Genomic DNA, 24573 nt, shown 5'->3' with positions numbered 1-24573 from the left:
GAATGCATCGCACGAGTGCTCTGTGCACTCCGTGGACTGACCTGCCCAAAGGGGGCCAACTCCATGTCCTGAATCCCCTGCTATTGTCAGGGTTTCTCTTCTATAACCAGGGTTTGAAAGTCTGGGGAGCTGGAGGCCCAGGTCTTTCTGCACTTGGTTCTTACCTGTGGAACAGTCTGACAGATGCAAAACCTCCCTGCTGGTCAAAGCTGAGAAGAAAGTTGGGTGTGGTGGGGAAATAGAGAACCTCTAAGTATCATGAGATACTGAACCCCATGAGAATAGGAACAGAATGTACTTCTGTTACTGTTCTTAATTTACTGCTTGTCAGTGCTGTGGATCAGCAGCACTTGATGCTCCCTAGGAGCCTAGCTGAGCTCTCCTCTTCTGTCTTCCTAATAAATCAGTCCTTCCCCTTCATCACTTCTGCTCCGCATCTCCTTCACTTTGCCTCTAGTGGTATTTGAGCACCAGGGTTGAGTGCCAGTGGGACTGAGGTGTCTCCAGCTGGACTTGGTGTTCTGGGCAGTCTGATCAGCCTTCTCTAAGGCAGAACAAGTGTGCCACCTCCAACGATTTCTGTGCAAGAATTCCAACCAGTGTGCTGGCTCAAATTTTGTTAGCACTCTGCAGTCAAAATTCTCAGCATGTTGGGGTTGGGAGGTGGCTGGCAGGAGTCTCACTTCCTGAAATCTTATCTTTGTGACGGAGCATTTGTTGCTCCTAGCAGAGTAGCTTGTTTTCCCCTCAATAACACTGACTGTTTTCCTGTGGCGTTTAGGTCCATAAAGGACAGCACTGCTTCTTTTTGCTATAGCTGCAAAATTCTTGTAGAGAGAGAGAGCACCATGTGGCTTGCTACTCATAATGGCTTTTGAGTCTTCAAACACTTAACAGTTGCTGCTGAAATCCATACAGTTAAAAGCTAATGTTTGGTTCCTTTTTTGCTAATAGTATGCTTGCAAGCAGTGGCAAATGATTTTTGAAATGGTCTATTTGGGATAGAAGGTGTAATTGAGTAGAAGAGCAGTCTCTAAAGAGAATCCCTTTTTACATGATGATCATGAAAATGCTGGTTTAATTTTCTGTGAGTTTTTGCAGAATGGAATCGAAGGCTGTGTGCTAGAGATAACGGGCAGAGTCCCTGCAAAGAAATGAAGTGCCTACATTTGCTTTGGTTCTTTTCTTCCTTTTTTTTTGCTACAGTAGAACTGTTCAAATATTGGCAAGTCACCAGCAAATATTTGTAACCATGACTGTGCAGTGAACCACTACGTTTGTCAAAAAATCACTTTAGTGGGCACCATGAGTGAATGAGATGCACCAGGAAAGGTGAAATCTGCTTGTGCAGCTGCTGCTGCCTCCTGGCCCAGGGAGCTGGGTTCGACTTCTGGTGGGAATGTGCATATAAAATTGCAGCTCTGAGCTGCTGCTATTGGGATGATTTTTCTAGCTGCCTCCCCTTGCCTGGGAACTCAGTTTGGTCTTGCCAGCTCAGCATGGCCGGTTCCTGGGAGAGCTCCAAAGACAGCCAGCAGGGAGTGATGGTGGAGCTTCAGTAATTGACCCTCTTCCCGAGTCAGTACTGAGCAGACTCCTCGAATCATGCTGGAGCATGCTCCTGTGCTGTGGGAATGGGCTTATCGATGAGACGTGAGCCAGAGTTCTTGACCTCTGGTGCAAATCCTGTGACTTTTCCTTCAAGGGTTGGTGCGTTGGGCTTGGGGTCAGAACCAGTTCTTGCATGGGCAAAACAGTTACTCTACATCCCTCTTGCATCTGTAAACTGAGCACAGTGTCCAAAAGTGCGTGGCAATGCTGTGTGATACCCAAGGGGAGGAAGTGAATATCTGCTGCATTCCACCTCAGAGGTGGCTGCATTTCCACAGGCTGCAAAATGGCCCCAGTTTGGGTATTCTGTAAGGGGCTTTGATGGAGCTCTATAAATGCAAATGCGACCTTTGGGATGATATCTTGTATCACCCAGCCAGATGATGTGGCCAGCAGTTCTGAATAGCTGTTGCCATGGGTTCCAGTATTTAAAAGGTCACCTCTGCTATGAAGTCTTGCTGGCCAGAGAGGAACTGTCCGTCAGTTGGGTGCTCATTGCAGCCAGTCCAGGCCCCCTTCTTCAGCTCTGTGGCCTCGCTTTGAGGAAACTGCTCTATCTCAAGACTTGCCCTGCTGCTTCCTGCCTGGGGCATGAGGCTGGAAGGAAGCGATGCTAGCTAGCAGTCCCCCGCCATTCTGCCACTGCACATTGGGAGAAGGGGAGGCCATGTTGTCATGTCACTACACAACTCTGGTTTCTGGTGTGGTCTTAATTTACTACCTATCCATGTGTCTTGATTGTGGGAGCGCTACACCGCCGCGCAACAAGCTCTTGGGAACCTCTGCTGTGACCTACCCCTGCCTGTAAGAGAGGAAGAACAAAAGATAAAAATGGCTGCACTGTGTTGGACCAGTGGTCTGTTTAGCTCTGTATCCTGTCTTCCGTCAGTGGCTAGTGCCAGGTGCTTCAGATGAAGTGAACAGAACAAGGCAATTTATCGAGTGATCCATCCCTGCTATCCAGTCCCAGCATCTGGCAGTGAGAGGCTTAGGGATACTCAGAACATGGGGTTGCATCCCTGACCCTCCTGGCTAATAGCTATTGCTGGACCTATCCTCAATGAACTTATCTAATTCTCTTTGAACCCGGTTATAGTTTTGGCCTGCACAACATCCCCTGGCAACGAGTTCCACAGATTGACTGTTGTGTGAAGAAATCCTTCCTTCTGTTGGTTTTAAACCTGTTAATTTCATTGGGTGACTCTTGGTTTGTGTTTGTGTGAAGAGGTAAATAACCCTTCCTTACACGTTCTCTGAGCCATTCCCTCCATCCTATCCCCTCTCAGTTGTCTCTTTGCTAAAATGAACATTCCTAATCTTCTGACTCTCTCCCCACGTGGAAGCTGTTCCACGCCGATATCAGATTTGTTGCCCTGCTCTCTACTTTTTCCAATTCTATTATAGCTTTTTTTTGAGCTGGGGCGACCAGAACTGCTTGCAGTATTTGAGGCCTGGTGTACCATAGATTTGTGTAGTTGTGGTACTTTTTGTCTGTTCCTTTCCGAACGTTCTGTTTGCTTTTTTGACTGCTGCTGCACATTGAGTGGATGTTTTCAGAGAACTAGCCATGAGGATTCCAAAATCTTTCTGGAGTGGTAAGAGCTAATTTATACAAAGTGATAGGTTTTGTATAGTTGGGATTGTTTTCCAATATATGCATTACTTTGCATTTATCAACATTGAATTACATCTGCCATTTTGTTGCCCTGTCACCCATTTTAACGAGATCCCTTGGGAACTCTTTGCAGTCAGCTTTGGATTTAACACTCTTGAATAATTTTGTATCCTCTGCAGACTTTGCCACCTCGCCATTCACCCGTTTCCCAGATCATTTACGAATACGTTGAACAGTAATGGTCCGACTACGGATCCTTGGGGGACCTGACTATTTACCTCTCTCCACTGTGAAAACAGCATTTATTCCTACTGTTTCCTTATCTTGTAACCAGTTACTGATCCATGAGAGGACCTGCCTTCTTATCCCATGACTGCTTGCTTTGCTTAAGGGCCTTCCATGTGGGACCTTGTCAAAGGCTTTCTGAAAGTCCAAGTACACTCTATCCACTGGGTCACCCTTGCCACATGTTTGTTGACCCCCCTCCTCCCCTTAAGTAATTCTAATAGATCGGTGAGGCATTTCCTTTTTCAAAAGCTGTGTTGACTCTTCCCCATCAAATTGTGTTCATCTCTCTGGCTGATAATTCTGTTAAGTTTCAACCAGTTTGCCTGGTACTGAAGTTAGGAGGGGCCTGTCTCTTCTGTTACAGCCTCAAATTCCTGATGGGGCTGCTGACCTGAGGGCGGAGTTAGACACCCATCGAAAGCCTTGGCAGCCCCATGCCCAAGTGATGGTGTCTGTGTCGGGGGGAAGACAGTAGCTGCGTATTGTCGAGGGGGTGAAGCCTGCTGCCCTGTCCATGTTCTATAGCATGCATACCTAGGGGTTTCCATGCAGCATGGCCGTGCAGCTCACTGCTGGGCAGCGTGTGGAAGATGTTCCAAGCCATGAAGGGACTGGAAGCCAGCCAGAGGGAGCCTTGTTCCTGCAATATGTTGCCTTTAGCTCTGGGGGAAGCTCTTGGCACTGGGTTGCTGTGAGAAGGCTGCAGCTTGTATTTGCTCAGAGCTGGTGACGTTGGGAGGCCTGGGCAAGGAGCAGCAGCTTGCTTCCCCAGCAGAGGGGACATACAGGGAGTAGCTTGGGTTGCAGGGGCACGCGGGTGCCAATCCACCTTAACAGACGTGTCCCGGCAGGATGAGTGAAGTGAGAGCCTTCTCACATAGGAGCTTGTACTTCAGGGGCAGAACAATAGAACAATTGAATCTGGGTCACAGTAGATCAGTCGTGGGTTGCTGGGGGTTATGAAATGTCCCTATTTGTAAACATCAGTGTGGTTTTTACTGTAAGATCTTCATGTACAATAAAGTCCTGGTCTACCTCTGAAAATAGCTTCATAAACAAAAAGTAGCTGCGCTTGATGTGCCTTGGCATGGACATCTGTCCCTCCAGCCAGTGTGTGCCCCCCCTCCCCACAGCAGCACCCACTTCCTCTGTGCTGGCATCTCTGGGCAGAGGGCCCTGGGGCAGCATCCTTGGGCAGAGTGAGGATGCCTGCAGTTTGCACCAGTCTTGTGCTCAGAATTAGGGTTGGCAAACCACAGCTGATTAAGGGGGTGCAGACTTTTCTGGAGTTACCCCATTACCAGGCTGCTTCTGGTGGCTAGAATCACATAAGACTTCTTAATTCAGGGGTCTGATCCTCCCACCCCAGCTGAAGGCTGGACATGGCTGATGTTCCGCAGTTTGCTGCTGCTCTGAACACTGGCCCATGTGAGGACCCGGAGTTGCCTGTCCCACACTGGAGCTCCTACTCGGACCCTGCGGCATGAGGCCTAAATGCTACTACCCCCCGCCCCCACTCGCTGCAGCCCAGCCAGTGCCTGGTGGACCCCAGTGTGCCGAGAGGTGGGCTAGTCCGGCAGTATAGTGCTGTAGTTAGACGTGCTGCAATGTGCCCATTCCATGGCCTAGACCTGCATACAGTCTGGAGTAATAAAACCATATAATGGCAAACTGGATCAATGCTCACAAACGAAAACCCTTCTAGATTCCCCCTTATGGTCCCCCTGCCCCCCAAGAAACTGAGGCTCCGCCTACACTGTGCCATCCACTCATCCTCCTTCCCTCCCACCTTTCCCCCAGGAGAGCGGGTGACTCTTGTACTGAGACTTTAAGTACAAGTTCCAGTGGCTGGAATCACATAAGACTTCTTTAATTCTGGGCTCTGGGGACCCAGTGAGAGAAGTGACTGGTCCAAGGGTGTGGTGGAGTTAGGAATAAAACACGAGCTCAGATTTGCAGCAGCTAGAGACTGTTCCCAGCCTGCATTGGTTACAGGTGACCACCTAGTCTCTGCCCTTCGTTCCTAGATAGAATGTATTAAAATCACTCCTGTAGCACCTGTTATCATTGTCTTAGGGAGCAACTCCGCTCCATGAATCCCAGAGCCCAGGACGCTGCCTTACATAGATTCATAGACTCTAGGACTGGAAGGGACCTCGAGAGGTCATCGAGTCCAGTCCCCTGCCCTCATGGCAGGACCAAATACTGTCTAGACCATCCCTGATAGACATTTATCTAACCTACTCTTAAATATCTCCAGAGATGAGATTCCACAACTCCTCCCTAGGCAACCCAATTCTGTGTTTTAACCACCCTGACCAGTAGAACTTTTTCCTAATGTCCAACTTAAATCTCCCTTGCTGATCCCAGTTTAAGCCAACATTGCCTTCTTGTTCTATCATATGAGGCTAAGCCGGAACAAGTTTCTCCCGCCTCCTGATGAACCCTCCATTTTAGATACCTTGAAAACTGCCTATCATGCTCTCTCTCAGTCTTGTCTTTCCCAAACCTAAAACAACCCAATTCGCTTCAGCCTTCCTTCATACGCCGTATGCTGCTCAAGACCTTGAATCATTCTTGTTAGCGCTTCTCTGACCCTCTCCAATTTCTCCACATCTTCTTGAAATGCAGTGCCCAGAACTGGACACAAGACTCCAGTTGAGCGCCTAACCAGCGCAGAGTAGAGCGCGAAAGAAGACTTTCGTGCTTTGCTTACAAACACCTGTTAATGCAGCCCAGAATCACGTTTGCTTTTTTCAACAGTATCCACGCTGACTCATATTTAGGCTTGTTGTCCACTATGCACCCCAGCATCTCTTCTGCCCATACGCCTTCGGCGGTAGACCAGTCTCTTCCCATTCTGTATGTGTGAAACTGATTGCTCCTTCCTAAGTGGCAGCACTTTGCAGTTGTCTTTAAAATTGAACTTTCCTTACCTAGACATTTCGGTCCAATGTTGTCCAGATCATTGTTGAATGTAGTGACCCTGTCCTCTAGAGGCGAGGTGTTTGCAAGCCCTTGCCCAGCTTTGGGGGTATCATCTCCCGCAAACTTAATAAGGGTAATTTCTATCCAGACATCTTAAGTCGCTTGATGAAATATGAACAGCAGCCGCCGCTGCGTCGTGGAGAGAGCAGACCCCTGTGGAACCCCACTTGCTGTATACCTTTTCCAGCAGGAGTTGGGAGCCATTAATAACCATCTCTGATGACTTAATCCAGCAGTTATGCACGCCACCTTTCGTAGCGCGCGTAGGTCTAAATTGTTATTCGCCTATTTATCGATAAGATATCATGCGAGACCCCTATCAAATGCCTTACAAAATCCTAGGTTACCACATCACCGCTTCTCCCGGGCTTAGCCACAAGACTCTTATCCTATCGAAGAGAAAGAGATCAGATTGCGCTTTTGACACGATTATGGTTCTTTAGCAAATCCATGCAGGGTATGCTTCCCATTCCCTATCACTCCTTACACTTCCAAGTGTTTGCAGCTGATTCTTTAATACTGCCCTCCAATTATCTTCCCTGCCACAGAAGCTTTTAAAATAACTGGTCTGCGCTTAGTTTCTGGTGTCGAATATAACAGATAGCTAAGGCGTTAATGTCTCTTCACCTGGGAATAGGGTGTGAACAAACAACACTTGACCAGAGGACCAATCAGAAAGACAGGATACTTTCAACTCTTGTGGAGGCGAAGTTTGCGCGTGTGGGTCTTTGTTCCGTGTGTGTGTGCGTGTGTGTGTGTGCTCTCTAAGGCCTGAGCGCGTCACCACACGTCTCTACAGGCTCTCTGAATCTTCTGCTTTCCAGTACTTGTAAGTACAAAGGTGAAACACAGGATGTGTCCTTTTATTTGTTTTCTTTATGTGCAGATGTGTGGAGTTTGCCTGGAAATATTTTATAATTGCTATGTTTCTGCCGATAAAATGTATCCGATTGCGTTTAATAAGAGTCGTAATCATTATACCATCGTAGAGACAGAGAGAACTTGTATTTTTCTCTTTCTTTTTATTAAAAGGTCTTTGGTGTCTTTAAGAGCTCTGTTGGATTTTTTTCTCTATTAAGGCTCAAGGCGGATTGAGTTCTGTACGTTCACCAGGGGAGGATGTCGGAGGAAGAAGAGGCGGGAAGGGGTGAAAAACCGTTCTCTGTGCTTATCTCCTCTCGGAGAGGAATGGGGAAAGAGAAGATCCCTTGGTTTTAATTCATGCGAGCTTGAATCTGTCATGTCTTTCCTGTGCCTACCCAGGTGGGAAGAATCTGGGGAGCTGAGTTTAAGAAGGTGCGGCCGAAGGGAGTGGGCGTTATTTCCCTTTGTTGCTTAAGACTCAAGGCAATCTGAGTCTTGGGGTGGGTCGTGTGTTGTATCCCCAGGGAAGTGCTGTGGGGGTGTGTGGAGACGTGGAGGCGTCAGGGCCCACCAAATCCTTGGTGTCGGTGGCCAGCGCTAGTCGCGAGGGTCAATGTGCTGCTGTGTGGTAATTAAGGTGTCGTGGTGCATAGGTGAGTGATCGTTGCTAGTAATCTCATTGTGTGCGTTGACGCCATTAAGTTCGGTTCAGATTTGTCCACAAGAGATACTTATGCACCTGGGTTCCTATGTTATTCGCCTTGTGTTATAGGGATGGCACATAAATAATTTTCCCTATTTCCTACTATAGTCCTTCTGAATTTCTCTCTCTCTCTAGAGATTCTTGCAGTATCTCATTTTCTGGACGCTAAGGTTCAGATTTGGGAAAGAATACTATGACACCTGGGTTGTTTTTATTTCCCTTTTATAGATGGGCACTATATTTTCCCTTTCCAGTCTTCTGGAATCTCTCCATCTCCCATGACTTTCCAAAAGATAATAAATTAATACGTAGAGGCTCATACCTCCTCTATTAACTCCTTGAGTATTCTCTAGGATGCTTTCATCAGCCCTGGACTTGACATCTAACTTTTCTAAGGGTTTTTAACTTGCTCTTTTTTATTTTATTCTTCGGAAACCTACCCCCCTCCATAAGCATTCACTATTTAGACATTCCTTCAGACTTCTCAGTGAAGACCGAAACAAAAGAAGTCATTAAGCATCCTGCCATTCCAGTTTCCGTTACTGTTCCTCACTCCCAGTGAAGCTGGCCTACCCTGTCCTTGTCTTCCTCTTGCTTCTAATGTATTGATAAAAGTCTTCTTGTTTCCCTTTTTTCCCATAGCTAGTTTGAAGCTCATTTTATGCCTTTGCCTTTCTAATCTTGCCCCTGCATCCCGTGTTATTTGCCTATCCTTTGTCATCCTTTGTAATCTGACCTAGTTCCATTTTTTATGACCCACTTTTTTTGTAGGTCATGCAAGATTCTCATGGTTAGCCAAGTGTGTCTTTGCCACATTTTCTATCTTTCCTACCCATCGAATAGCTTGCTTTTGGCCCTTAATAGTGGTCCCTTTGTAGAACTGCCAACTCTCCTCAGTTGTTTTTCCCCTCAGTCATGACTCCATGGGACCTACCTATCACTCTCTGAGCCTTACAAAATCCGCCTTCCTAATCATTGTCTCTGTTTTTGCTGTACTCCCTTCTACCTTCCTTAGAATTGCAAACTCTGATTTCATGATCACTTTCACCAAGTATCCTTCTACTTCAAATTCTCAACGAGTTCCTCCCTATTTGAAATCAAGTCTAGAACAGCTTCCCCCAGTAGCTTTTTCAACCTTCTGAAAATAAAAAGTTGTCTGCAATGCAGTCCAGAACTATTGGATAAGTCTGATGCCCGCGGCGTTATTTTCCCAACATATATCTGGATAGTTGAAGTCCCCATCACCACCCTAGTCTGTTGGCTTTGGATGATTTTGTTAATTGTTAAAAAAGCCTCATCCACCTCTTCAGGTGGCCTGTAGTAGACTCCTAGCACGACATCACCCTTGTTTTTTACCCCATTTATCCTAACCAGAGACTCTCAACGCTTCGTCTCTATGTCCATCTCACCTCAGTCCAAGTGTGTACATTTTAAATATTAAGCTATACTCTTTCTTGTCTCTTGTCTATCCTTCCTGAGCAAACCTACCCATTCCTGCACCAACATTCAATCGTGTGTAACCACCAAGTTTCAGTGTCCAACAATGTCACAGTTATATTTATTTATTAGCATCCAGCTTTCGCTGCTTATTACCATTACTTCTCGCATTGTATATAGGCATCTAAGATACTGGTTTGATCTGCCTCCCAGTTTTGCCCTCACCCTCCGGTTCTCTCTGCCATTATAGCCCACGATCCCTCTTGTTTCTGACCCATCTCCCAGGTCTTTCATGTCCTCCACTTACCTGTGGCTTTGCATCACCTCCCCGTCAAACCTAGTTTAAAGCCCTCCTCACTAGGTTAGCCAGCCTGTGTGCAAATAGGGTCTTTCCCCCCTCAGAAAGTGAACGCCATCTCCGCGAGCATTGCCTCGAAAGCATCCCGTGGTCAAGGAAGCCAAAGCCGCCCTGGCGACACCATCTTCGCAGCCAGCATTCACCTCCTGATGCATCTGTCTCTGCCCGGCCCCTACCTTTGACAGGAAGAATCAAAGAGAGTACCACCTGCGCGCTCAAACTCCTTCACCCGTACTCCAGAGCCCTGTAGTCACTCTTGATCCGCTCAGCGTCACACCTCGCAGATCATTTGGCCCACATGGATGAGTAGCATGGGTAGTAGTCAGAAGGCCGGATAATCCTCGACAATGCCTCTGTAACATTTGGATACGAGCCCCCGCAGCAGCATACCTCCCAAGATGAAATGTCAGGGCGACACGATGGGCGCTCGTCCCCCTCAGCAGAAAGTCTCCGACCACCACTACCCTATGTTTCCTCATTTTCAATGGTGGCAACAGACCTCCAGCCTTAAGGGTACGAGTCTTCTTCTCCTCCTTTACTGTAGGGGGTGATTCCTTCTCTCCTGTATCAAGAAGAGCATAATGGTTACCTATTACCACGGCGGGAGGGTTCGCAGCAGGGGTGGAGCGCTGCCAGAAGGAGCCAGCTGTCAGTGTCCACCCTGAGCCATCTCCTTCTCCGCCAGTGGTGTGTCAGCAGTCCTGTGAACTGGGACAGCTTCCTCAGCTGTCTCCACATGGACACTGTCCAGGAATTGCTCGTGGATATGGATACTTGTCAACCTAGCCACCACCTCGTGTAGCTCTCCCACCTGCTGCCTGAGAGATTCCACCAGTAGGCACCTTTCACATTGGATGCCCCCCTGTCCCCCAGCCTGGATATCAGTAAGTGAAAATTGCAAGCTACAGTCTTTGCAAAACCACACCAGAATCTGGGTAGAAGCATCCATGCTCTGGCTACAGGTGCAGGTGGAGGAGACAGAAGCAGTGCTGGCACAGGTGTTGCGGGTCTTCCTAACCATCGTAAGCCTCTCTCTGTCAAATTCCCTCTCAAACTCCCCTGTCTGCAGCTCCCTGTCCCCTCTGCTCTGCTTTAAAGAGAAAGGTATACCTGCCGTGACTGTGACGCTGGGGGCTGGAACTCAGACACAAGTGACAGTGGCAGGCAACAGCAATGGGAGGGGCGGGGTGATTGCACAGTCTTACAAGTGAGTTGTGTGCACAACTGGATCGACCAAGTAACTCCTCATTTCTTTGACACTTATTTCAACCTCTGTCTCTGTTTCTACTTTGGCCTGTTTCTGTCCGTGCATTTGATTTTCCTCAGCAGGTGCCAAGCAGTTGTTGAGCCAGTCGTTGAGAGGCTCAGATCCTAAAGATTTTGCTCTTGGGGTTGCGTCTTCTGTTGGGTGAGACATTCTCTGGTGTTTAATGTCAATTCCTCGGGCTGCAACAGAAAATCCTTGTTAATGAGCCAGCATCCACTGTAGATTGCAGACTTAGGGAGGTCAGAGGCCTGCGTCAGGGTTGTATGTTCTGGGATGAAATAGACAGCGTAATAGTTCTTTTCCATTGAGTTGGAGGTTTGCTGTAACTCCAAGCTGTGGGCTGGGAGCAGTGGGCAGGCTCCAGCCTCCCAAACGGCACCTGTTCGCTTACATTGTCTTAACCAAATTTCTGATGCAAAGTAGCCACAATTCTGAGTGTAAGGGGAAGCCTGCTGCAGGGATCAAGTCCTGAGCAGACTGAAACTAAGGAGCTCTAATGGCTGTAATAGGGAGCTGCATTGGTTTACCCGAGGGGTTCTCAAAGTGAGTTGTACCACAACCCCCCCGACAACAGAGTTGCCACATGGCACGTGGGGGGCAGGGAGCCTAAGCCATGTTGCCCCATGTGGCGGGGGGAGGAGGGGGACATGAGGCAGCAGCATGAGCCCTGTTGCCCTGGGTCAAGGTGGAGCTTGTGCTGACCCCCATAAGAACAGCTGCACTGGGTCAGACCAAAGGTCCATCCAGCCCAGTATCACGTCTGCCGACAGTGGCCAATGCCAGGTGCCCCAGAGGGAGTGAACCTAACAGGAAGTGATCAAGTTTGAGAACTGCTGGTTTACCCATTAATGTTTCCAGGTGATTCTGGTGCTTGTGGGTAGTATTGGGCCCTCCTATACACAGCTCTGGTCTTGAACCCCCAGTAATCCTTCCTCCTGCAGGATTCTTTAGCCTGTGCTAGGTAGATCAGAAAAGCCTTATTTTTATTGATATTACCATAGCACCTCAGCGCCCCAGTCATGAGCAGGACCCCATTGTGCTGGGGGCTGAGGACAGACAGCCCCACAGAGCTCACAGTTCACCTAAGATGAGAGGCAATGGATAGATACAGATGGGAGTACAAGGAGACGGTAGTGATCAGCATGGCGGACCGAGGTCTCCGTGGCCTGTCAGGTTGTCTGACCCATTGCTGTCGCATCTGACGCATCACACTCTGTACTGTGTTTATCCTCTCAACACCCCTGCGAGGTAGGGCCACGCTCTTTCCCCACTTTCCATGTGGTCACCGAGGCTCGGGGCACACAGTGACTTGCCTGATGAGTCCCAGGAAGTCTGGGGTGGAGCAGAGACTGGACCCCTCTTCCTCTGACTAGATGATCATAATGGTCCCTTCTGGCCTTAAGGTGACTGGTGTGGGCAGTTCCAATGCAAATGTCCCCACCAGCTGGCTTTAAGCTTTGGGTCGAGGTGGGGAGACCCCCTCTAGAATTGAGGGCCGTGCACTCTCCCTGACTCCGGCTTCTGAGCCTGTCCATGACTTGGTGTTGGTGGGGTTCTGCCAGTGGAGGTTTTGCCCACTGGGAGCTGAGATAAGTTTGTGGGAGCAGCGCTCACAGCAAAGATTTAGGAAAGTTGATGTACTTTCATTCTCTCCCTGAACTTCTCCAGGTCCCGTTGCAAGTGTGTGTTGTTAATGCTTCCCAGTCATTCACTGCTTACTAGCCTTGCTGATGCATTTGCATTCAGATTTCTAGCTTTCCCCTTGTTAAAACTCCCTGTTGTTTCCCACCCCCCACAACTCTGACTGCGTGGCAGCTATTTCTGCTGGAAACTTTTTTTCCTCTTGCTCTTTGAAGGGTCTTTATCACCACAAGATGCCTTAAGCAGCTGGTAGACAGCGGTAACTGGTATGCAGTGAGATGCCCTGCGATTCCTTTTCACTGGTGTCGCGTCCCAGGAGTGCTATTAATCACTAGCCAATAATGAGCTTGCCTAATGAGCAACTTTTCCACCAGAGCCTGTGTGAGCAGAGGACATGCACTGAGCTTGCCAGGTTACCTTAATTAAGGAGCCCTTTTTGGTGGGGAGGTGAAAACAGTATGGGTGGGAACAAAGGTGCTGTGTGCAAAGGCTTCTTAATGAGAAGCCTTCTGATCCCGCCCCGCAGGAAATGCTCGGGGTGTTGTGTAATCTGGAGCTGAGACATGCCGGGCTGTAAAGCCTGGATGCAGTGCATTCCAGCCTTGCAAATGAGTGTGCAAATTTGCAGGATTCAGTGGGTTCCTGCGATAAAACCGAGCCCCCCACCCTTTTAATCGCTGAGCTGCTGTTGAGTTCTCCTGAGAAACCAGTTGAACCTGCCGTTCCGTTGAGAGGCTGCTCCAAAAGGCAAGGAGCTCTGTGGCTACTAGTGCTGGAATCGGAGTCTGATGCGGGTAGAGGCCGAAGGGTGACCCCTGCTTAGCTGCCAGGACTGATGGGGCTTCAGATGGTGCCATTGTGCATCGCCGTTCATCCCTGTTCCACTCTCTTGCGCTGTGCATCCATGCAGAAGTGCCTCTTGGAGGGTCTTGGAGCGTTGACCAGCAATGGGCACTGTATCTGTGTGTGTGAAATGGGAGGCTCATGTCCCTGTGGGAGCAGGCCTGTTAATGAGGAAGCTACCAGCCACCAACCTGGCTAAGCAATGATTGAAGGCTGCGGCTGGTCATGTGATCTGCAGGGGTAAGCCTCCCGGGCAAGAGGGGCTGGAATTAGGCGGAATTGAACAAAACTGAGTAAAGGCAAATGGAGGCTGAGTATCAAGAATAACCTCCTGATAAGATAGGCCAGGCTGAGGAGCAGTCTCTTGGCGGGTGCGGGAGGTGTCTCTGTTTGCATGGGAAACTTTAAGGCTAAAGTGGAAGAAGTGCTGCTGGGGACAGTCCTATGCTGGCTTGGAGAGATGAAGAGAGGATGAGGGTAAATTTTGATCCCTCAAATCTGCTTCTTGGGACTTGTCTACATGATAAAGTTGCTCAGAATAGCTCCCTATGTAGACACACTCTGCTCTGGAATACCATCACTTTATTCCATAATTGCTCCACTTTGGAAGTGCAGTAATTATTCCAGAATGAAGTGACTTATTCCAGAATCACGTGTCCACATGGGGAGCTTATTCTGGAGTAGCGCTTGCTCAGTAGCTATTCTGGTCAATTCACTGTGTAGTCAAGCCTTTATGATCCAGGATCAAATAGCTAGTGCCCCTGTTTTCTGTGCTGCTGCTTGAGTGCAGTCCCTTCTGCTGCTCAGGGCCCTCTGTGCAGTGTGCTGGCTGGCTGCACCTTCACTTTTTGCTGCTACCAAGCTTATTGGGGTTTTCTTCTTCATTGCAGGACAAGAACCGGAAGCTGCGCCCACTCTATGACATTCCATACATGTTTGAGGCTCGGGAGTTCCTGCGGAAGAAGCTCATTGGAAAGAAGGTAAGAAACTGAAACAGGATTTAGAAATTGCTTGTTGGAGCAACCTGCAGACCAGCTGGCTAGAGCTGCCATCTCCTGTGACCTCCTGTGAGCAGGCTTAGACCAAGGAAAACCCAGTTGCTACTGGAAGAAGTGTTGAAAATATGTTGGGTAGCGCTCTTTATGACACTGTACAAAGTTGATGCCTCCATGAGGTGTGTGTGTGGGGTGCTGTGCTGCTGGAGCTGCTGTTCCTGGGAGAGAGGGGAACCCACCCCATGGCGGCTGTTCAATTTCACAGTAGCTTTATCCCCCCCATGTTCTGAGTGTGTCCCAGGAGAAGTTTAGGGAGCAGAATAGAATTCCTGTTCCTCCAGCTGTCTGGTGCAACCGCTGTTGGTGCTTTCCCACTCCAGACACGGCTGCACGTGCTTAGGGGATGGTGAAGAATCCCAGCCCCATAAGCGCTTGAGAGTAGAAGGTGCTGGCGAGAGATACGGTAGTGCTATCCTGTTTTAGGGGTGGGAAGAGGGCTTCTTGCCAAAGAAATGGCCCCAATGCTAAACAGAAGCAAGCAAGCTCCCTTTGAGCTCTAAGATTCTTTAAAATGCACAGGCAAAGAACTAGCCGCCTGTTCCTGTGTAGCTGGCCGCATGCTGTGCAGTACTTTCCTCTGTCCTTCGAGTTTCACTTTCAACCATCTGCTGCAGTGAACATTGAGAGGTCTGGGCTACAGTCCCAGGGCACGTCCTTTTCCATGTATGCTCCGGTGACGTCGATCTACACCCCTGCGACTGAATGTGGCTGGGAAGGTGGAAGCTATCCTGGCTTGCTATGACAAGATGCATACAGTGTTAATGTTACATGATTCAGTATTCAGCCTAGAGATACTGGTTCTATTTTCAGCCCTGCCACTGACCTGCTGCCTGACCTTTTGGCAAGTCAGTTCTCTCAGTGCTTCTGTTTTTCCTCCCCTCTCTGCGTTGCCTATTTAGCTGATAGTCTGCAGGGCAGGGACTGTTTCTTACTGTGTGTACACAGCACCTAGTGCAGTGGGGGCCTGATCTTATATGGGGGCTCTGAGCCACCACAGTGCAAACATTGAATACCTCCACCTCTGTCCCCACGTGGTGGTAGGATCCAGTCCTCAGTTACGTTAGTGCGTACTGTTTCTTCGGTACCAGGTAATGTCCTTATTTCCATCCCCGTCTAGTTCCTTGTTTTCCTGGCCTGTTTTTCTGTGCTGGTTTAGAGCCATTCTGGGGAATGAAGAGTATAATATGCACTTTACTACCGATGCACGTGCTCAGGATGCAATTTTCAAATGCATATAAAATGGTCAAATAAATCAATTTTCCTCCGTAGCAAGGCAGCTCATTGCTGCTCATTGAGGACTATTTCCATGCCTAATTGCATCTTTCTATTTCAGAGACTTCTTTATATATTAAAAAGACTTGCAGGGTTTTTTTAAGTGGCGAAAAGTCTGTCGCTTGTCTCCTTCAGGAAATGGCTGTAGGGAATTTGACCTAAAAACCCCAGATCTCTGGGCCAACGTGAGCCTAAAAGGAGGTTTCATCCAGTAACTGGCATTTGGAAAGGGATGGTGATAGGGTGTTAAAGGGAATTGTCTAGTAAGATTATCTGTCTGTGGCCTAGTTCCTGCTTTCATCAGGGTGCTGACTGCTTGGTGCTGTACCGAGTGAAGGAAGACAGACAGGCTGTATGGGCTGGTGTGTAGAGACAGTCTCCCCTTGATGCAGCACAGTGGGGTTCTTTCCCTGGCGTCAGAACAGCTAGAATAACCCTGCACAAGGGGGTTTTGGGGGGAGAAGGTGTCGCTGGAAGAAATTGTCCTTTTGCTAGACAGAGCTCCAGCTGAGGTGCCGGGGCACGTAGAGAAGCGATGATGAAAGCAGGCAAAACCCTTTGAATCCATTTCTCTGAGCGCCTGCAGCACCCGTTTCAGGGCAGGTGGAATGATGATAAATACCAAGCGCAGCTAATCGGGCTCCAAAGCATTTTAATAATATGTTAGTAATAGTCCAGTGTGGGCCCTGGGGCTCTGCTGCTTAGTGCCTGCTTTAAGAGTGATCCCTAGACAGGTGTGTCTATGAGGGTGGAGACCTCTCCCTCAGAGCAGCCTATTTCCTATTCCAGTGCCCTCCTGTTACACCCATGACAGAGTGTGCTGGAGACCCTGGCTGGGCTGCTGTCTCCACAGAGCTCATTAGCAACAAGAGTGCTTATTTTTAATTTAGACAAATGCAGGTTCTTCAAGAAGTGTTTACATGAAAATATGGCACTTAGGCAGCTCGTGATATACTGAAGCCATCTTAATTACGTGCTTCAAAGCACCTCAATCCCTCATCGAGTGAAGCCTGGGGTTTGTTTTGGAAGCAGGTCTGGCAGTGTTTTGTTCCTTGTGTGTGAGGTTAAGGGCTGCAGCTCTGAAACACGAGGCTGGAAGTCTATGGCTCTGTCGGTCTGGAGCTCTGGTTGCAGGATGTACTCTTTGAAAGGCTGGGCTGCATCTGATTAGATGATGCCAGCAAAAATGCATCCTCCTCACGCCTTCAAGGTAGCATTGGATGGATGTGTTCTTGCACCATTTCCATGGATTATGTCAGGCAGCTGGGCTGCAAGGTGGTGTTGGGGGTAGAGAGTCCCCTGAGACCAGTCCTGGCTCAAGTTGCTCTTGAATTAGTCATGCTCGTGGTAGACTTACTGCTGGTAATAGCTCTGTTTTCTCTTCCGGCTAGGTCAGCCAGAGCCGTAAGAACCTGTGTTTTAGCCCCATACAGGTGTGTGCCATTCCTGCATGGCCTCTAACGGCTATGGGGAAGCCAGGAAGGCTTGTCTTTCTGACTCCTCTGCACCATGTGGCTCGTGAGCAGAATGCATAGTGAGTTAGTGCGAACATTGTGTGCGCCAGTGGGCGTGTCCCTGGGAGCAGCTCCCTGTGCGAGAGGGGTGTGAATGTTAAGTGCTCATCTTGGAGTGAGTAGATTGTGTGGGTGCCGGGGTGCCCTCAGACAAGATGGATTCCCCTTAATCTCAGCAAAGTTTCTGCTTGAGCTTGCTCCTGAATTTGGCTGTTCCAAAGTTTGCTTCTGGTAGAATATCTCTGTCCTTGCCCCTGGCTGGCTCTGTCCTTCTATATCCTGGGTTGCAAATAATAGGACCTTGATCTGAGCTGACTATTAGTAAGAGATTTCAGAATAACTGTGCATCTTTAAGGGGCTGGTTACCAGTATTGAGCAGAGCTTAGACTGGAGGTGCGCTTGGCACTGGGGAGGTGATTTGTGTGAACGTTATTGTGCAGTATGTGGGTTTGCTGAGACATTTGTTGCTGCGTCTGGTGGCAGGAGCTCGCCGGGAGGGCTGTGGTGTTCAGCATGTAGAGATCTGTAATGGGTTGTAATGCCTCGGCAGCCAATGGTAACAGCTTTTTGTACGGCGGGCTAGATTGTAGTTGATGTCGGGACACCTAAACCTATTTGTAATAGGTGCTCTTGTAATTAGAAATCAAAATGCTTAGTCTGGGAGCTTCTGCTTCCCACGGAATCCGTTCTCTGCCTCCAGGTGGATCTGATGTCCCCTCAGAATTGCAGTGAAGGGGAGCAGGGAGCAGTTCAGGGCCTCTGCAGCAGGGGTGAGCGTGTGGGCATGCTCAGCTGTGGGAAGCATGCCACTCACTGATGCTGGAGGTTTCATGCCCAGACCACAGCTCTTTTTCCCCATCTGTCTCAATGCAGGGACATGTCCCCTGTCTCCTTATTCGCTGTGGGGTTAGCTAATGGGCAGAGCTGTCTCAGGGCTGCTCCAAAGCCAAAGGTGCTGGTAATCCTCATTGGTCTTCCTTCTTCCTTTCCTGGTTTAGACACCTTCCCCTCCCTCACTGGTTTGTTCTCCTCCTTCATCTTCTCTGCCCAGGGATGTACCTCGATACCCAGTTCCTTCAGAAACACTTTGTGACTCCCTCTCCTCTGCCGCTGTGCACCTTGCTTCCAGCGTCACCACTTCTTTCCAGTTGTTTGTATTTAATAGATAAGCAACTTTACAAATCCCTCCTGCTCAGCTACCAAAACACATGACATGAACATAATAGTTGCTATGTCCCTTTGCTGTGTTATGCAGTGGCCTAGTCAAGTGCATCTTGCTAGAGGGTGGAACTTCACTGTACTTCTCTGGGCATGTGGGTTTAGGGAACTTCCATAAGCTGAGCACCAATTTTCTCCTCACTAGCTAGCACATTAAGTGTCTTTTAGTTATTAACTCTGGGATCAGTTGACCTGGGGATGTGGTACCTTCTTTAAATCAAGACTCTCTCTCTTTAACACACACAGAAAAAAGCTATGGGCTTGATTAAAAAATCCTAGAAATGTCAAATCCTTGGGTGAGGTGAGGTTCTCTGGCCCTTGTGATGCAGGTCAGATGAGAAGATTGGAACATCCCTTCTGTTCTTGAACTCTACAAATTTAACATGCAAAGAACTATGTTAAATGTCATGAAGTTTTGTACGTGGGTACTGGATAAATAATCAATGAGCTAAGTATAGATTCTTGGGCCTGAAGGGGACCGTTGTGATCATCTCGTCTGACACAGGCCAGAGAATTTCCCCAAATAATTCCTAGAGCAGATTTTAGAAAAATACCCAATCTTGATTTTAAAAATTGCCAGTGATGGAGAATCCATCACGATCCTTGGTGTATCGTTCCCATGGTTAATTACTCACTGTTTAATCAAAAAAAAAAATAAAAAAAAAATTTACACCTTCTGTAGTCTGAATTTGTCTGGCTTCAGCTTCCAGATGTTGGATCATGTTAGAGCTTCCTCTGCTAGATTGGAGAGCCCAGGATCAAGTACTTGTTCTCCAGGTGGCTACTTAGACTGATCAAGTCATCCCTGAACCTTCTCTTTGTTAAGCTGAATAGACTGAGCGCCTTAAACTTGTCACGCACAGGCAGGTTTTCCAATCCTTAAGTCCTTCTTGTGGCTCTTCTCTGACCCTTCTCCAATTTCTCAGCATCCTTCTTGAACTGTGACACCAGAACCGGGCACAGGATCCCAGCAGCGGTCACACCAGTGTGCAAATACAGAGATAAAATAACCTCTCTGCTCCTACTCGAGATTCCCCTGTTCAGGCATCCAAGGATTGCATTAGCTCTTTTGGTCACAGCTCACGTCATCTGTCAGTTTCCTGGGCACATCAGTGATTAATTTTTTCCATTACTGTTAATGCTGCCTTCCCCAGCTCCATGAGCTCAGCCATGGGGCACTCCATGTTTCCTTGGTGTTGAGCCCTTCCTGCTTTCTTGGCAGTATCTGAAGTCTCCTGTAAAGAGATGCACTTCTTTGCGTGTTCACCTTGTAAACAGCGCTCATGTCAAGTCTCTTGCTTGTGTTACTGGGAACCACCCTGAAAGTCTTGGTTGTGGATTTTTCATTTTTCCTACCTTTGAGGCTTTAGCCCCTCAAGCTGTGTGGCAGGCATGAAACACAGCCAAGATCTTTAACCAGCCTGAATAGAAATCTTTTGCCCGTAGGTCTCACTGCCTTGGTATTTGTGCTGACATCAGTTGTTTAGCTCTCCAGTTGGCTAGGGATATTTGTCAGGAACAACAGGCTTGGCTGGACCTGTATTTGCGGTGTAAAAATTGAGCAGCAAAACTCTTTTGAAGAGTTGCTGAGAGGCCTTCTTCCGATATTAATAAAAGGCTGAGACCTTTTCGCCTCTGCAGCTCACCTTCACAAATCCCTGTGGGGGGTTTCACCTTCCTTTGCAGGATGTGCCCAGGTCACTTGCTGGTGTTTGAACTAGAGTAAATGGTGGATTCTCTGTAACTGGAAGTCTTTAAATCAAGCTCTGAGGACGTCAGTAACTCAGCCAGAGGTTATGGGAGTGGCTGGGTGAGGCTTTGTGGCCTGCAATGTGCAGGTAGGTGGTCAGACTAGATAATCATGATGGTTCCTTCTGGCCTTAAAGTCTGAGTCTAAATCCTCTGCCTTGAGCCCAACCCACAGTAAGCTGCCCTAGCTCAGCACAGAACCAGAGTCTTTTCTCCCAGTTCTGGTTTCCTTCTGCTCAGTGGCATGCCCAGGCTGGCCTTTGGCTGTAGCACAGCAATCCCCATCCTAGGGCTCGGCCTCAATGCAGCCTCTCATGCTGCGGTCCTTCCTCCATAGCTACTGCAGGCTCTGCAGCCTCCCAGGATTGCCACTCGGCTCCCACCTGTCTGCTCGTTTGGTCTGTAGTGGCTGCTCCTCCACATCAAATCCCTCCTCTGCAGAGTTGCACAAGGTTGATTTCTGTGCCCTTTTGAACTCTCTTGGGGACTGGATTAAAGCTGCAGTGCTGGATCGTGTATCCACGGTGTCTGAGCCAGATGTGTTCTGGGGGAGGTGGCTACAGGGTCAGGGTGGGAGGAACAAATAGCCACCAGCCTGGGAGGAAGCCCAGCACCCTTCAGTGATCTTTGTTTCAGAATCCCCCTGGCAGGAAAGAAGCAAGGAAGGAGGAATTAGGGCAGTTTTTCACGCTCCGGAAGTGGCTGGTAAGAAGCCAGTGGCCCACATAAATCGAAGCAAATAGATATTTGGTTGCAAGTTAAGACCTCCATTTTTAACACCCCCCGCCCCAGTATAACCTTGTTGTAACACATTGCCTGGGCCGTGCATTTCATTGGCAGATTCTCCAGCCTTCTCTTTCGGCTTTGCTATTTGGGTAGCCTTGGGAATCTTGTTTCCAATTGCCTTTGATGCTGCATAGTTTGCTTTCTAAATATTTCCTTTGTCAGCTCCACATTTTTCTCTTCAGATTAATTTGATTGAGTTAAGCGATTGAAAAAGTCCTCTGCGTTAATGATCAAAACAGTCCCTAGAGCTTGGAAATGCATTTTGATTTAAAATGACAGGCTTAGATGAGGCAGCTCGTCCTTGCCTTCACATGGCTCACTGTCGGGATCAATCTTCGCTGCAGATTCCTTCATTAAACCCCCCAAACCCCAGTAGTGAATTTAGTGGCCTTTGAAGGCAGTTCCTTTCCAAATGAACTGGAACGAGGTGGGTCAGCATTTAGACTGCTCACTGCTCTTTGCTTCGGGTTGCATCATAATGCTCTTGATGATGATCATTGGGCTAATGTAGGGTATTTTCAAGCAAGCTGCCTCTTAGCTGAATATTTCTGTCTTTGGTATTTATCCCCCCTCACTGTAGTATCTGAGCATCTCTCTGTCAGTGTATATATGCTCCCCCTGTGCGGTGTGGCAGGGCAGGGCTGTTCTCCCCACTGCAGGAGAGAGAGCTGAGTCGCACACAGGTGAAGTGCAGCCTTCTCTTCTTCGAGTGCTTACTCATTTCACGCGCACAGTCAACTTGTGGAACTCCTTACCTGAGGAGGTTGTGAAGGCTGGGACCATAACAGTGTTTAAAAGAGAACTGGATAAATTCATGGTGGTTAAGTCCATAAATGGCTATTAGCCAGGCTGGGTAAGGAATGGTGTCCCTAGTCTCTGTTTGTCAGAGTGTGGAGATGGATGGCAGGAGAGAGATCACTGGATCATTGCCTGTTAGGTTCACTCCCTCTGGGGCACCTGGCATTGGCCGCTGTCGGTAGACAGATACTGGGCTAGATGGACCTTTGGTCTGACCCGGTACGGCTGTTCTTATGTTATATCCATGCTGTGTAGGTGTGTGCTCTCACCACGTGCACCTGTGCTGGAAGTGTTTCCATCAGCAGTATCCGTAGGGGACCGGCTCCGGTGCCCCCTGGAGTGGCGCTGCCAGCTTCCCCCACCCTCAGTTATTTCTTGCTGCTAGTGACCGTGCTGGAACTGTTGCTGCTTCAGCTACTGCTATTTCTTTCTCGTTCATACGAACTCAGGAATCCTTGTATTATAGTATGTCTAGTTTTCTGTAGTAAACTACATGGAGGTCATCACTGTGTGTGTGGGGGGGAGCACTTCCTGACACCAGGCCCATTCCAACTCCTGGCCCCATTCCTCATCCCGGTACTGTTCGTCAAGCGCCAGACATAGATCATCGTCTCCAAGCCATTGCGGATGGGTCAAGCACCACCGGTCCTCAAGACCTCGCTCCAGATCAGGCTCCAGGCAGAGTGACTGGCACTGGCTGTCCTGGTCACCTGGGAGTGACCGCTCAGGAGCCAGCCGTGGTTCCAAGTGAGGTTCCCTGATGGTGGGACAAGCTCTGGTACCAGCAATACGGGCTGTATTGTCGGCACTGAAACCAGCCCTGTGGTACCCATGGAGCCTATGAGGGTTCATCCAGCCCTCCCAGGCTGCCCACTCGGTGTTGGGATCCTCTCTCCTGCCCGCCTCCAGTGTATGAAGCCTCGGGCACGAGGACCCAGCAGGTCCAAGAGGGAGCAGGGGAGCAAGCCACTGGCCCACCAATGATTGTGGAGGACCCTATGGAACCGGCATCTTCCTTGTCATTGCCAGATGAGGCTATAATGGGCCCCCCCCCCCCGGTTTCTCCGGGTGATGCTGAAGCGCACTAGGAATTACTGAAGAGGGTTGCTGCCAGGCCCAAAGGGATGTCATGATGCTGTTAGCCACCTGCTGTCACCTCAGCCTGTTTGTAAGCGACAAAAAATCCATGTTAGTTCCAGTACAGAGGATAGAGTTTATCGGGAGAGGTGCTCAACTCGACCTGCGCCAGGGCATTCCTGCCACTGGAGAGATTCAGGGCATTGATGGACCTCATTGCGGAAGTTTCTGCATTTCCCCATCCACAGCCAGCGTTTGCCTTTGCCCACTAGGTCACATGGGAGTGTGTATATATGTGGTGCATCACGCCAGGCTCCGGATGCAACCCCTGCAGCAATGGCTGGCAATGGTTTACTCCCAGTCTGACCCCACCCGGCCTTCCTTCCCAAGGTGGTGTCAGCCTTCCCTATGTACTGTGGCATGTGCGCACCACTCCAGGGAGTGTCGGAGATGGTCCCCTACGGATACTGCTGAGGGAAAAATTTCTGGCACCAGTGCATGTGGTGAGCACAGACACTGAAGCTGAGTGGACATGAGCACCACATCTTGAGGAACATCAGTTACAGAAGAACACTACCTTTTCTCATGGGGTTTGTAATGCCCTGAAGGCTCCCAAAGTCCTGCATGGATCTCACCAGCCAGGAGTTGAGGGGGTCAGTCACTGGGGAGAGTGTGTTCCACCCTCAGAGGAGAGGGCGGTTAGCACAGCTGGCTTTCCTGCCAAGCTGTGTCCATGTCGCTGTTGTGCTAGCCCCAGGAAGCCCCTGGCCTGGCCTGGCTTGGCTGGGCTCTGTCCACATCACCAGGACATGGTTCTTGGCTGTCTAAGGTGAGCCAGCAGCTGGATGTGGCAGACAGGCACGCTGCGGTGCTGAGATCAGTGTGATAAGCAGCAGTCACAGCACACCAGCTGCTGAGCCCTGCTACTGTAGCTCCAGGGATGTGTGACTGGCCACCACTGCAAAGGCAGTGTCCGGAGCCTTTTGCTGCGAGCGCCTCTTTGCGTGCTAGGGAGTGAGGTCGGTGCTTTGGGAGGAAGTGCTGTAAGTGCCAAGCCAGTGCTGAATCTGGCATCCCAGCCTGGTGCCTAGGAGCTGTGTAAAACCAGGGCTACATAGCCTGTGGCTGTTGAAGTTTGCATGGGACAGTCTGACTGGCTAGTCCTGATGATCGTGAAGTGCCTTGTGCCTCCCTCCTCTCCCTGGCAGTAGCGTGGTGCTGCTCCACTGGCACCCCAGAGGTAGCTGCGTCTCAGTGCTGTGGAAGTGATCCCCTCTGAGGGTGCTTTAGGGTGAAGGGGTGTATGGAACAGAGGTACTGTGTGTCATAGCTTCCTACTCAGATTTGAACCTTAGCGTTCATAAAATGAGAAGCTAGCATGAAACCTCCAAGCTTAATTGCCAGCTTGGATCTGATATTGCTGCCACCAGCCAAAAATTCCAGTGTTTTGGCTCACTCTGGTCTCCCCAAAACCTTCCCTGGGGGACCC

General features: G+C 49.2%; 1 protein-coding gene across 1 annotated transcript in view; it reads left to right on the top strand.

The window, feature by feature from the left end:
- SND1 (staphylococcal nuclease and tudor domain containing 1) overlaps positions 1-24573 on the top strand; it is a 446649-nt gene that overhangs the window by 203063 nt on the left and 219013 nt on the right. The window contains exon 11 of the mRNA XM_075061914.1: positions 14506-14595. Coding sequence (XP_074918015.1) covers positions 14506-14595 — 90 coding nt within the window. The remainder of the gene's footprint in view (positions 1-14505; positions 14596-24573) is intronic.

The sequence above is a fragment of the Chelonoidis abingdonii genome, chromosome 1 (assembly GCF_003597395.2).
Source record: "Chelonoidis abingdonii isolate Lonesome George chromosome 1, CheloAbing_2.0, whole genome shotgun sequence".
NCBI lineage: Eukaryota > Metazoa > Chordata > Testudines > Testudinidae > Chelonoidis > Chelonoidis abingdonii.
This window is presented reverse-complemented; position numbering and strand designations above follow the sequence as displayed.